The 14,883-nt window shown below is 41.9% G+C and overlaps 1 protein-coding gene across 1 annotated transcript in view; it reads right to left on the bottom strand.

Moving 5' to 3' along the window:
* Window positions 1-4,519, bottom strand: part of pinx1 (PIN2 (TERF1) interacting telomerase inhibitor 1) — a 109,906-nt gene extending 105,387 nt beyond the window's left edge. Inside the window, exon 1 of the mRNA XM_073057165.1 lies at window positions 4,328-4,519. Coding sequence (XP_072913266.1) covers window positions 4,328-4,346 — 19 coding nt within the window. The 5' untranslated portion in view covers window positions 4,347-4,519. The remainder of the gene's footprint in view (window positions 1-4,327) is intronic.
* Between the last annotated feature and the right edge of the window lie 10,364 nt (window positions 4,520-14,883).

Genomic DNA, 14,883 nt, shown 5'->3' on the forward strand with positions numbered 1-14,883 from the left:
ACAGAGCTCCGGGATAAAAAGTTGCTTTGTGAAATGGCGTTTCTGTGTGACATCACGAGCCATCTCAATGCACTCAACCTGCAGCTTCAGGGGCAGGGTCGTGTGATCACAGACATGTACGCTGCAGTGAGGGCTTTTAAAATCAAGCTGCGCCTGTGGGAGACGCAGATGCAGCAAGAAAACTTGAGCCATTTTCCGTGTTGCCAAACTATGAAAGAGCAGGTTTCTACTGCAGTGTTCCCACGTGCAAAGTTTGCTGAAAAACTTAGCATACTTGGTGCCGACTTCACACGGCGATTTGCCGACTTTGAAGCCCAAAAAAGCAGGTCTGAACTGCTCAGTAATCCACTTGCAGCTGACGTGGAATGCGCACCAACCAACATACAAATGGAGCTGATTGAACTCCAATGTAGTGACACACTCAAGGCAAAGTATGACTCGGTGGGCGCTGCACAGTTTCTACGTTTCATTCCCGACACAATGCCCCAGCTGCGTACCCAAGCTGCTCAAATGCTCTCTATGTTTGGCAACACATATCTGTGTGAACAACTGTTCTCTTTGATGAAGATAAACAAAACATCACACAGGAGTCTTCTTTCTGATGAACACCTTCACTCAATTCTGAGGATTTCCTCAGCTCAGAGCCTGACTCCAAACATTGATGAACTTGCATCCAAGATGAGATGCCAAGTATCTGGCTTAGACTAGTGTGAATCACAGAGTGTTGGCCTGTGGAAAAATGTTTTCATTAGAAATTACTCCGGAAAAGCTGCAGATAAAGCCATAAGAGATAAATGCAACTGATTTTTTATTTATTTAATGTTCAATGTTGGTTTTGTAGGCAATAATCTAAGCTTTGTTAGTTCCAGGTTAATATGTGTAATAAATTCATTTCAATAAGTTTTGCAATAAACGCTGAACCAGTCCGGCCCTCGACTTGTACCGATTTTTTAATTTTGGCCCACTGTGTATTTGAGTTTGACACTCCTGTCCTAGGCAGTAAAGACAGTGGGTAAAGTCATGAGTGAGTGCACACAATTGTGGTGAAAGGAATGAATCTTCACAAATACAGTACTGTGCAAAAGTCTTAGGCACCCTGGATTTTTTTAAATATATAAACTTTGTTTCACATGTTCAGTTTTTTTTTGTCTTCTGCATTAATGTGTCTGTAGAAAAGAGTAAATATTAAATTTCCAAATATTCATTTTCCAAAAAGTTAAATGTTTACAGAGAAACCTTCGTATTTTGCTTAAAGAAAGTAACATTAAATAATACTTTTCAAATACTTTGTAGATATATAGCCCAGTGCATGATTAAACAAAGATAACAAACAGATGCTAATAATCAATGATCTGAATGAACTGAACTGATTAAGTGAAATAGAAATGGGTGCAGAATCAAACTGGGTGAAGAACAAAGGGTGAAGGTATGGTACATGTGAGTTTAACCTTTAAATCATCAATTCTTACACCATGGCAAGAGCATAGCAACAAGACACAAGACATCCTGCATCAGCAAGGTCTCTCCCAAGCAGAAATTTTGTGACAGATAAGAATTTCAAGACGTGCCACCCAAGCTCTCCTGAAGCACAAAAAAACAGGAAAGATTGAAGGCCAGTGGTCGGCTACAGAAAATGAGTGCAGCAGAGGAGAGGTACTTCAAATTGGCACCCCTTCTAAATCGGAAGCACAACTGCTTTCAGTTCTTGCTCTAAATTGATGAGTCAAAACTTAAACATTTTGGCCCAAACAGAAGGCAGTTTGTCCACAGAACAGCTGGAGTGCAATATAGTTGAGTGTCTGCAGCACAGCGGAGGTTCCCTGCAGGTTTGTGGCTACATTTCTGCAAATGGAGTTGGTGATCAGGTCAGAATTAATATTTTTATTTTTTTTCTGCTAGGTTACATACTGCATTGAACTGCTGCTGCTAAGTTAACAAATATCACGTCACATTCCGGTGATAATAAACCTGATTCTGAATCCTCAAAGCTAGTAAGTACAAACAGATTATTATCCATCATGCAATACCATCACATCAGGGAGGCATCTGATCAGTCCCAACTTCATTCTGCAGCAGGACAAAGACCCCAACCACATGACCAAGGTCATAAAGAACTACCTTCAGTGAAAAGAAGGAATTCTGCAACAGAAGGTATGGCCACCACAGAGACCCAATCTCAACATCATCAAGACTGTCTGACATTACCTGGAGAGACAGTTGCAAGCAAGACAGTGAGAGTCTGCAGTAAAAGGTGTTACACTTCAGTTGGACCAACCAGGGTAGGTCTTACACAGTGAACAGTAGGGCATTGAGGAGTGTAGGAGTGAGGCATTGAGAAAGGGATCTGGGAATACAAGTCTAGAATTCATTGAAAGTGGTAACATTGGGTCGTAAAGCTCAAAGTACTGAGTACAGGGGATGGGATGTTATGTTGAGGTTGAATAAGATGTTATTGAGGCCTGATTTGGAGTATGTCTACAGTTTTAGTCACCTACCTAGAGGAAAGATGTAAATAAGGTTGAAAGAGTACAGGGAAAATTTACTAGGATGTTGCCAAGACTGGAGGACTTGAGTTTTAAGAAGATTGAATAGGTCAGGACTTTAGTCTTTGGAACATAGAAGATTGAGGAGAGATTTGAGAAAGGTATACAAAGTTATGAGAGGTAAAGATAGGGTAAATGCACTGGATTTTGTAGACCACACTGGTCTTGTTTAATAACTTGGTTCATTCGTTACATCTACAAAGTTCTCTCCTCAATGTTGCTGTTGGCTTGTGCACAACTGAAATTCACCGTTCTTGAACTAGTTAGGTCATAATTTCCAACATAATTTGAATATATGGAAGGACAACCCGTTTTGTCACTTCTTGGTTGGTGCGCTGTCAACCTTGTAGGCATCTTTGTACAAAGTTCTGCAGGTGTCTGTTTCATGTGAAAAGTTGAGATGTTTCTCTTTATCCTTTAGTTCCACCGTGTTGCAGTTGGTCACTGCTCTTTGGAACAAAATCTTGATAGAGCTTTTCTTGCGTGCATTTGGGTGGTTGCTGGGCTAATTTATGATCTGATCTGTATATGTTCCCTAGTCTGAACTCGACCCATGCCAATGTCTATTTTATCCTTACTATGCTTCCTGCCAATCCTCAATATGTGTCAAAATACATTACCCACAGCACCATGGATTCTTCTGATTTAAATGTCTGCCAATCTCTGCCTCGAATCGATTCAAAAAGTCTGTCTCAACAGCTTTCTGGGATAGAGAAACAGGCTACCACCTATTTTGAAGCAATCCCCTCTAAATTATGAAAGACATAGACTGACTTCTCCCCAGTGTAGAAGTGTCAAACATCAGAAGACATACTTTTCAGTTTGGGTGTACTGGGGAGGCTTAAAGGTGATGTGATGGTAGAGTTTTTAAAAAATGCCAAAAAGTGGTAAGTGCCTACAGTAGGTTACCGGGAGAGTAGTGAAATCTGGCAGTGTGGCGGAGTTTAAGAGGCCCTTAGATAGACAATATGAAGGAAATGAAGGAATATGGACGGCACATACGAAAGAACATTTAGTATAAACTGGCATTAAGATCAGCAAAACATTGTAGGCTAAATGGTTCAGTGCTGTGCTGTTCTACGTTCTTTGGTTCTGTAATCTTAGTGTCCGGCACCAGAATCAAATCAAAGGTCACCAGTCCAGTTGTTGTGGACAGTTCAACAATTAGAAAGACTTGGAAGCTCAGTATACATACATGTCTTCAACAGTAACCGTGAAAGCACAAGCAAGCACTTGCAACCACTTTCAGCCACCAAGATCCACATTTGACCACTTCCCAACTCCCATCCTTTTTTAAAAAGTCATCTGCTAACCAATAATCTCAGCTCTAGGGCTTTTCTGCAGGCGCTCATCATGGTGGTAACCCAAGGAGCAATCTTCAGGTATTCCTTCATGTCATGAACTGTTCTGAACCTGGTAGTGTGAGTAAAGGACATATAGGTTTATCCGAACAACTCTCAAATCTCTCTCCATCTAATTCTACCGATCTTGCTTTGCGTCAGGTGACCACCCTGGTTTCTCTCACTTTTTATTCATTTAAAGCATTTCATATTAACTTAATCAAATCGCCCGATCAGTTCCCTGTAACTCCGTGTGGAAGTTACAAATGCTGCAGGATCTCAGCCAGCCTAAAGGGGAGACCTGTTGGGGTAACTCGGCGACTGGGGCAGCATCTCTGCGGTGAAAGCCAGTCCCCGCACAGGGCGGCGGTGGAAACGGGACCGTCGCCCCGAAGCTGCTCGAGCCGAGACCCGGCAGCGGCGCACGTGCTGCCCCGTACTTACGCTCCGCCAGCATCGCCATCCGGCCGGCCGGCCGACTCCTCTCGTCGTTAACGTCCGGAGCTAAACTGATTCAAAAGACAGCCAGAAGTCTCTCCATTATATAAAAAGTAGCTCAATCCACAGTCCTGGGCCTCCGAACCCAGAATTAATTCTCTACCGAGCAGGAGCCAAAAACTACCGCGCCTGCGCAAAAGAGCGCCCGTGACCGCGCGTGCCCACGACTCCTGCGGGGAGGGTCAAACGGAGACGCGCTGACTCCTCAGAGGGAAAACGGCAGTGGCCTTGAATATTAATACCTGTATCACCAAGGCAAGTAATGAGGATAATGCTTCTAAGTAAAATTCTCTATCAAAGGTTAAAGTAAAACACTGATGGGGTCTGATTTCCTTCAAAGTAGAAAAAGTTGAGGAGGAGCCTGGTTGAGCTATACAAAGTTAGGATGGAGTAGATGGTGAGAAATCTATAGAGGTGTCTATAATCAAGATGGTATAGATTTAAGGAAAGGGGCAGGAGATTAAAGGGGATTTGTTTTTTTTTTCCCATCTGGAACGCAGTGCCGAAGGGGGTGGTTGGGTTAAGTGTTCTTCACAAGCATTGGGATGAGCGCTTTAAGTACCAAAACGTTGAAGGCAGTGAGTGGACCAAGTGCTGGGAAATAGAAGTAGTATTGAGAGGTACGATGACCAGCGCAGGCAAGGTAGAATGAAGAGGTGTGCGTTAAATTCAACAAACGAATGTGGCTAATTCAGTAATGCATTTGTTCTTAAAAATATCGAATTTTTTGTAATTTATTTTTTATTGAAGTTCATCATTAAACAAACACTTTGGTAAGATGTATTTCAGATATTGTACATATATATCATATAGTCATATATCCCAAATCTCCATGTAATATTTATCTGAGGTATGCATTTATAGAAAAGAGAGGAAAGAACAAGCGAAAGGAGAAAACTATGTACCAGTAGGGAATTATCTTTTTTTTTACAATATATTCATTGATTTGAGAGAATAAAATCAGGCCTAAGAGGTGTTATGTAGTTAAACCATTTTTCCCAGTATGAATCAAGTTGTTCCAACTTATGATTAACGGATGCTGTTATATTCTCCATTTTGTAAATGTCCATTGTAATTTCCATCCATGCGTTTAAGATTGGACTCTCCTGTGATAACCATTTCCTAGTAAGAGTCCTTTTACCAGCCACCAGTAGTATATTCATGAAATACTTATCTCTTTTCAACCATTCTTAAGGTATATACCCAAAATATATGGTCTTACTTTCTAAGCATATTTCACATTTCAAGATGTCTTGTAGGGTATTGTGTATCCCACTCCAATAGTCTTTGATAATGGGGCATTCCCGGAAAATATGATAATAGTTTGCATTTTGATTTCCACAATTTCTCCAGCAAACAGGGAGGTTACTATCATAATGGGATTTCTGAGAGGGTGCGATAAAATATCAAGTTTTTCCATCCAAACTCCCTCCATTTCTGTGAACTGGTACACTTCCATTGATACCTCCATATTATTGTCCATTCTTCCTCATATATAATTATCCCACCTTCCTTCTCCCATTTTGTTTTAATGTATGAAGTCGAATGTGTTTTAAGTTTTGACAAACCCTTATACACACTTGAAAAAAAATCTTTCTTAATGATATCTTTAATATATACCATATACACAATAGACAATAGGTGCAGAAGTAGACCATTTGGCCCTTCGAGGCTGCACCGCCATTCTGAGATCATAGCTGATCATCTACTATCAATACCCGGTTTCTGCCTTGTCCCCATATCCCTTGATTCCCCTATCCATAAGATACCTATCTAGCTCCTCCTTGAAAGCATCCAGAGAATTGGCCTCCACTGCCTTCCAAGGCAGTGCATTCCAGACCCCCACAACTCTCTGGGAGAAGAAGTTTTTCCTTAACTCTGTCCTAAATGACCTACCCCTTATTCTCAAACCATGCCCTCTGGTACTGGACTCTCCCAGCATCTGGAACGTATTTCCTGCCTCTATCTTGTCCAATCCCTTAATAATCTTATATGTTGCAATCAGATCCCCTCTCAATCTCCTTAATTCCAGCGTGTACAAGCCCAGTCTCTCTAATCTCTCTGCGTAAGACAGTCCGGACATCCCAGGAATTAACCTTGTGAATCTACGCTGCACTTCCTCTACAGCCAGGATGTCCTTCCTTAACCCTGGAGACCAAAACTGTACACAATACTCCAGGTGTGGTCTCACCAGGGCCCTGTACAAATGCAAAAGGATTTCATTGCTTTTGTACTCAATTCTCTTTGTAATAAAGGCCAACATTCCATTAGCCTTCTTCACTGCCTGCTGCACTTGCTCATTCACCTTCAGTGACTGATGAACAAGGATTCCTAGATCTCTTTGTATTTCTCCTTTACCTAACTCTACACCGTTCAGATAATAATCTGCCTTCCTGTTCTTACTCCCAAAGTGGATAACCTCACACTTATTCACACTAAACGTAATCTGCCAAGTATCTGCCCACTCACCCAGCCTATCCAAGTCACCCTGAATTCTCCTAACATCCTCATCACATGTCACATTGCCACCCAGTTTAGTATCGTCAGCAAACTTGCTGATGTTATTCTCAACGCCTTCATCTAAATCGTTGATGTAAATCGTAAACAGCTGTAGTCCCAATACCGAGCCATGTGGCACCCCACTAGTTACCACCTGCCATTCCGAGAAACACCCATTCACCGTTACCCTTTGCTTTCTATCTGCCAACCAGTTTTCTATCCATGTCAATATCTTCCCCCCAATGCCATGAGCTCTGATTTTACCCACCAATCTCCTATGTGGGACCTTATCAAATGCCTTCTGAAAATCAAGGTACACTACATCCACTGGATCTCCCTTGTCTAACTTCCTGGTTACATCCTCGAAAAACTCCAATAGATTAGTCAAGCATGATTTGCCCTTGGTAAATCCATGCTGGCTCGGCTCAATCCTATCACTCCTATCTAGATATGCCACTATTTCATCTTTAATAATGGACTCATAATGGCTAGTGCACTTAAATTCGTGAGCTGGAATGTAAAGGGATTGAACCACCCTGTTAAAAGGAGGAAGGTATTCTCACATATCAAACAACTCAAAGCTGACATTGTTTTCCTTCAAGAAACTCATATTCGTTGTTTTGATAACTCCCGGCTTCTGTCAAAGTGGTCGGGTCAGCATTTTCATTCATCCTTTGCCGCTAAAGCTAGGGGAGTCTCCATTCTTATTAACTCAAATATTCCTTTTGAACTCCATAATAAAATATCTGATACAAATGGCTGTTTTATTATTGTTTCTGGTAAACTATATAACACTAATGTTGCACTAGCAAACCTGTATGCCCCCAACTTTGATGATGTTAACTTTTTTGAACGGTTTTTTTCCTCACTACCAGACTTAAACTCATACTCTCTTATACTGGGTGGTGACTTCAACTGTTGGTTGGATCCTAAGCTGGACCGATCGTCCTCTGTTACCAGATCACCTACTAAATCTGCCTTAGCTATTCAATCGTTTCTCTCTAATTTTGGTATCTCTGATATATGGCGTTTCCTCCATCCTATGGAGAGAGATTATTCTTTTTTCTCACATCTTCACTAGAATTGACTATTTCTTACTCGATAACCAACTTATCCCATTTGCCCACTCTTGTGACTATCAGAGTATACTGATTTCTGACCATGCCCCAATTACCCTCTCTCTGAACTTTCCTGGTCTCCCTCAGAGGAATAAACACTGGCGGTTTGATTCAACTTTATTATCGGATGATGATTTCGTAAAATTTATTAAGGATCAGATAACCTTTTATTTTAACACTAATACATCACCTGAAGTGCCATCCCAGATTGTCTGGGATGCCATGAAAGCATATCTGAGGGGTCAAATAATCTCTTACACAGCAAATCTAAACAGAAGATCCCGTGCAGATCGAGCAGACCTCATTAACCAGATTAAAGATCTGGATCAAATATATGCCCAAACTAAGAACCCTGAATTATACAAGAAGCACGTTGAACTCCAAACTAAATTTAACCTTCTGTCCACTCAACCTGTCGAACGCCAACTTCTCGAAAGCAAGAGTCGCTTTTACATTCATGGGGATAAGTCTGGTAAATTCCTAGCCAATCAGCTGAGGCGTTCCAAAGCCAAACAACATATTACAAAGATCCGGAAGGAGAACGGAGACTTTACATCGGATCATTTAGAAATTAATGACGCATTTAAAAATTTTTACTCTCGGCTTTATTCCTCTGAATCTCTGAATGACAATATCTCTGTGGATCAATTTTTACAGAATCTGAATATCCCCTCACTTTCATCTGATTTCAAAGCCTAACTCAATGCGCCTATATCACCAGAAGAAATATCTTTTGCAATTTCTGCACTGTCCTCAGGGAAATCTCTTGGACCTGATGGGTTCCCTGTAGAATTTTATAAATCATTCTCTTCACTTCTTTCTCCTCAGTTACTTTCAGTATTATCTGACTCATTTAATTACGGCAAATTGCCACCCTCTTTCAATGAGGCATCTATTATTCTTCTTTTAAAAAAGGGCAAAGACCCAACAGAGTGTTCCTCGTACAGGCCGATCTCTCTGCTCAATGTTGATGTAAAGATCTTAGCTAAAGTGTTGGCTCATAGATTAGAAACCGTTATTCCCTCCATTATCTCTGATGACCAAACAGGCTTTATTAAAAACCGTCTCCCTTTTTTTAACATTCGGCGTCTATTTAATATTTTATACTCAGCTCCAACTGGGACTCCTGAATGTGTTATCTCCCTTGATGCGGAGAAAGCATTTGATCGTATAGAGTGGAACTACCTTTTTGCAGTCTTCGAAAAATTTGACCTCGGCCAAAGTTTCATCTCTTGGATCCAATTGCTGTACCTGTGTCCTACTGCTTCTGTTCTAACTAATTTTCAGAAATCCCAAGTATTTAATCTCAAACGTGGCACCCGTCAGGGATGCCCCTTAAGTCCCTTTCTCTTTGATTTGGCTATAGAACCTCTGGCGATAGCATTTCGAAATTGTCCTGAATTGACCGGGATTTGGAGAGGGGGTGTTGAGCATAAAGTTTCTCTCTATGCTGATGACTTATTACTCTTTCTCTCAAATCCGTCTACATCCTTACCTCTAATGTTTTCACTTCTTGACCAGTTTAGCCAGATCTCTGGCTATAAACTCAATTTACATAAGAGTCAACTTTTCCCAATTAATAAAGAAGCACAAGAACTAATATTTCGTGATCTCCCTTTTAAAGTAGTCCATAATCAATTTACTTATCTTGGAATTACAGTCACAAGGAAGTTTAAAGATCTCTTTCGTGAAAACTTTGTCAATCTTTCATATGCTATAAAACAGAGTCTGGTACAATGGTCACCTCTATCTATGTCTTTGGTAGGTCGTATTAATGTTGTTAAAATGTATGTTCTCCCCAAATTTTTATACTTATTTCAATCTATCCCAATTTTTATTCCTAAATCTTTTTTTGATTCCTTAGACTCTATTATTTTGTCATATCTGTGGCAGAATAAGCGCTCTGGAATTAATAAAATCCACCTCCAAAAATCTAAAAAAGAGGGTGGCATGGCTTTACCTAACTTTCGCTTATATTACTGGGCAGCTAATATACGCTGTGCTGCCTTCTGGTCTTTCTTCCATGGTCAACCCAAGTGCCCTAACTGGGTGGCAATGGAGTTGAGCTCCACTAAAGAATTATCTATATCTGCACTTCTTGGCTCTGCACTCCCTAGCAGTCTGCCCAGATCAATAGCTAATCCTCTTGTTAGACACACTTTGCGTATATGGGCTCAGTTCAGGAAATGCTATGGTTTCCAGGGGTTTTCCGTTTCTAGCCCTGTCGCACATAATCACCTTTTTTTACCTATTACGTACGATTCAGCATTCCATGTTTGGTACAGGAAGGGCATTAGACATTTTGAAGATCTCTTCATTGATAATCGCTTCGCTTCTTTTCAGCAGCTCTCTGTTAAGTTCAACCTGCCTAACGCTCACTTTTTCAGATATCTCCAAATCCGACACTTTACTGCTCCTTTAATTCCTAACTTTCCTGAAATGCCTGCGAAAAATGCTATGGACCTATTTCTTTCCATTAATCCACTAGGTAAAGGTTTAATATCAATTATCCGAGATAAACTAGCAGCCTTACGACGGGCCCCTGTGGATAAAATTAAAATGGCCTGGGAGCAGGATTTAAATATCTCCTTATCCGAGGAGAGCTGGGACTCAGTTCTCAAATCGGTTAACTCAACCTCCCTTTGTGCTCGCCATTGCCTTTTACAGTTTAAGATTGTTCATAGAGCCCATATGTCTAAATCTAAACTATCTCGATTCTACCCTGGCATTAGTCCGCTCTGTGATAAATGCAAGAGGGGCGTGGCCTGTCTCATCCATATGTACTGGTTCTGTCCTAGCTTGGAGAAATTCTGGAAAGATGTCTTCACTACATTATCGGGTATTCTGAATCAGCACCTAGAACCAAACCCCTTAATTGCTCTGTTCGGTTTTTGGGGCGAGACAGATTTATGTCTGGGTCCGACCAAATGCCAAATACTATCCTTTGCCTCTCTCCTGGCGAGACGCTTCATCCTCCTTAGATGGAGAGATGTTGCCCCGCCCACTCATGCGCAATGGCTTAACGACATTATGGCCTGCTTGGACCTCGAAAAAATTCATTATTCAGTTCTTAATTCGGATCTAAAGTTCCGTAAGGTCTGGGGACCTTTTATCGAGTACTTTCATAACCTTCCTCTTGACTAGGGTTTTTTTTTCTTTTTTTCTTCTTCTTTTCGGTCCCTTGCTTTCAGCTCCCTTTTTTTTTCTGGTAGTAGGCATTATTATCCTCTGTTGCTAAGTGTATTCACAGTCTGGGAGTTTGACTGTCCTGACTTATACTCTCTGTATTGTGTTGTGGTCGGTCTGGAGTTGTTGTTTTTTTTCTTGTGTTCTGGGGCTTGGGGAGGACACTAAGCTTACTTGTCTTTAACTTTGGTGCTTTTTTGTTAAATTCTCTTCCTTTGTAGCATATTGTTATTGTATGCTTAATTTTGCACTGTATTAATGCTCCTCATTGAGAATTGGGGTTTTAATTTGTAAAATGTTTTGAAAAACTAAAAAAAAATAAAAATAAATAATGGACTCTAGCATCTTCCCCACTACTGATGTTAGGCTGACAGGACGATAGTTCTCTGTTTTCTTCCTCCCTCCTTTCTTAAAAAGTGGGATAACATTCTCCAATCTTCAGGAACTGATCCTGAATCTAAGGAACATTGGAAAATGATTACCAATGCATCCGCAATTTCCAGAGCCACCTCCTTTAGTACCCTAGGATGCAGACCATCTGGACCTGGGGATTTGTCAGCCTTCAGTCCTATCAGTCTACTCATCACCATTTCCTTCCTAATGTCAATCTGTTTCATTTCCTCTGTTACCCTATGTCCTTGGCCCATCCATACACCTGGGAGATTGCTTGTGTCTTCCCTAGTGAAGACAGATCTAAAGTACTTATTAAATTCTTCTGCCATTTCTCTGTTTCCCATAACAATTTCACACAATTCATTCTTCAAGGGCCCAACATTGTTCTTAACTATCTTCTTTCTCTTCACATACCTAAAAAAATGTTTTTGCTATCCTCCTTTATATTCCTGGCTAGCTTGTGTTCGTACCTCATTTTTTCTCCCCGTATTGCCTTTTTAGTTAAGTTCTGTTGTTCCTTAAAAATTTCCCAATCATCTGTCCTCCCACTCACCTTAGCTCTGTCATACTTCCTTTTTTTTTTAATGCTATGCAATCTCTGACTTCCTTTGTCAACCACTGTGGCCCCTTTCCCACCTTTGAATCCTTCCTTCTCCAGGGGATGAACTGATTTTGCACCTTGTGCATTATTCCCAAGAATACCTGCCATTGCTGTAACACTGTCTTTTCTGCTAGGATATCCGTCCAGTTAACTTTGGCCAATTCCTCCCTCATGGCTCCATAGTCTCCTTTGTTCAACTGCAACACTGACACCTCCAATCTGCCCTTATCCTTCTCAAATTGCAGATAAAAACTTATCATATTATGGTCACTACCTCCTAATGGCTCCTTTACTTCAAGATCGCTTATCAAATCCTGTTCATTACACAAGACTAAATCCAGAATAGCCTTGTCCCTGGTCAGCTCTCGTACAAGCTGTTCCAAGAATGCATCCCGTAGGCACTCTACAAACTCCCTATCCTGGGGTCCAGCACCAACCTGATTCTCCCAGTTCACCTGCATGTTGAAATCCCCCATAACTACTGCGACATTACCTTTGCCACATGCCAATGTTAACTCCCTATTCAACTTGCATCCAATATCCATGCTACTGTTTGGTGGCCTGTAGACAACACCCGTTAGGGTCTTTTTGCCCTTACTGTTCCTCAGTTCTATCCACACAGACTCTACTTCTCCTTATCCTATGTCCCCCCTTGCAAAGGACTGAATCTCATTCCTCACCAACAGGGCCACCCCACCCCCTCTGACCACATTTCTGTCCCTACGATAGCACGTATACCCTTGTACATTCATTTCCCAGGTCTGATCTCCCTGCAGCCATGTCTCCGTTATCCCAATAACATCATAGTTACCCAGTCGCACCTGAGCTTCAAGCTCATCCGTCTTATTTCTGACACTTCATGCATTCAGATATAGAATTTTTAGCCCATTTCTCCTCTCTCTGTTTAAATCGCTGCCTATTGTGCTTAACCCAGCTCCCCGAACTCCCATTGGGCTATACGCCCCTTGAATTTTGTTGTCCTTCCTAAATTTACTTATTCTTTCTGCATATTTAACTCCATGTTCTGTCAGACCATCCCTCTGTACATGTGTCCTCCTTATCACTTGTTCCTCCTCACCTTTCTCTACTACACACTTAATATTCCTGAACCGTGTAGTCCCCACCTGTCCTTTATTCTTCATCTCGCTATCCCCTCTCACATTCTGGATCCCTGTCCCCTGCAAATTTAGTTTAAACCCCCCCAAGAAGCACTAGCAAATTTTCCTGCAAGAATGTTAGTACTGCTCCAAGTTCAGGTGTAAACCGTCCCGTTGGAATAGATCCCACCTTCCCTGGAACAAAGCTCAATTATCTAAAAACCTAAAGCCCTCCCTCCTGCACCATCCTCTCAGCCACGTATTAATCTGTATAATCCTTCTGTTCCTTGCCTCACTCGCACGTTGCACAGGTAGCAATCCTGAGATTGTTACCCTGGAGGTCCTGCCCTTCAGCTTTGCACCTAACTCCCTGAACTCACTACGCAGGACCCCCTCACTCATCCTACCCACGTCGTTGGTCCCTACATGGACCACAACATCTGGGTTATTGCCCTCCCTCTCAAGAATAACCTGCACCCGATCTGAGATGTCTCGGACCCCGGCACCAGGGAAGCAACATACCATCTGAGACTCCCGATCTTCCCCACAAAATCTCCTATCCGCCCCCCTGACTATAGAATCTCCTATCACTACCGCTCTCTTCTCTTCCCTCCTCCCCTTCCTAGTCAAGGGTCCAACTTCAGTGCCAGAGACAGGACCACTGCAACTTGTTCCTGGTAGGTCATCCCCACCAGCAGTATCCAAAACGGTATACTTATTGTTGATGGGAACGGCCACAGGGGTGCTCTGCTCTCTCTGTCTGCTCCCCCTGCCTCTCTTGACTGTCACCCATTTGCCTACCTCCTGTCTTTTCGGTGTGACTACCTCCCAATAACTCTTATCTATCTCTGCCTCCCGAATGATCCGTAGTTCATCCAGCTCCTGCTCCTGCTCCAATTCCCTAACTCGGTCTGATAGGAGCTGCAGCTGGATGCACCTATTGCAGGTGTGGTCATCAGGGACAACTGTGTTGACCCTGACCTCCCACATACTGCATACGGAGCACACCACTGCTCTAACTGTCTCCCCCATTACCTGATCCCAGATTAGTCAGAATAAATGAAAAAAGTACCTACTGACCTTACCTTTTTTACCTCAGCAAGCACATACTCAGGCTCACTGATTTCCTCTCACCGAAGTCCCCTTGCGCCGAAGCCCGCTGAGCCAAAGCCCAGCACTCTGCTCCCACGCCCTCCGCTGCCCGCTCCTAAAAGTGGGCCTCTTTTTAAACCCCACGCTCGCCGCTGACGTCACCATACACTTAATATACATAACATACACCACTACTTTTCTCTCATGAAATTTCCACACTATTCAGAATAACAATCTGTACATTGGACCGGTTGTACATTGGAGCATATTGTCAAGAATCACTTACCTAATTATAATAGTTCTGAATGTTAAAATATAAGCGTACAGTGAGCATTAATAGATATGACCAATCAATGTGTTTTATTGACCTCTGCAATCTCCAAAGAAATGGATCATTTTTGTTTAGCAAGATGATATATCGTAGAACCAATCCAAATTCAAACTTGGGATTATTTTGTGCATTATGTTCTCAATTTCTGTGCATCAGCTGATGGACTTGCAACTTTCAGCATCTGT

The sequence above is a fragment of the Hemitrygon akajei genome, chromosome 9 (genome assembly GCF_048418815.1).
Source record: "Hemitrygon akajei chromosome 9, sHemAka1.3, whole genome shotgun sequence".
In the NCBI taxonomy this organism is placed as follows: Eukaryota; Metazoa; Chordata; class Chondrichthyes; order Myliobatiformes; family Dasyatidae; genus Hemitrygon; species Hemitrygon akajei.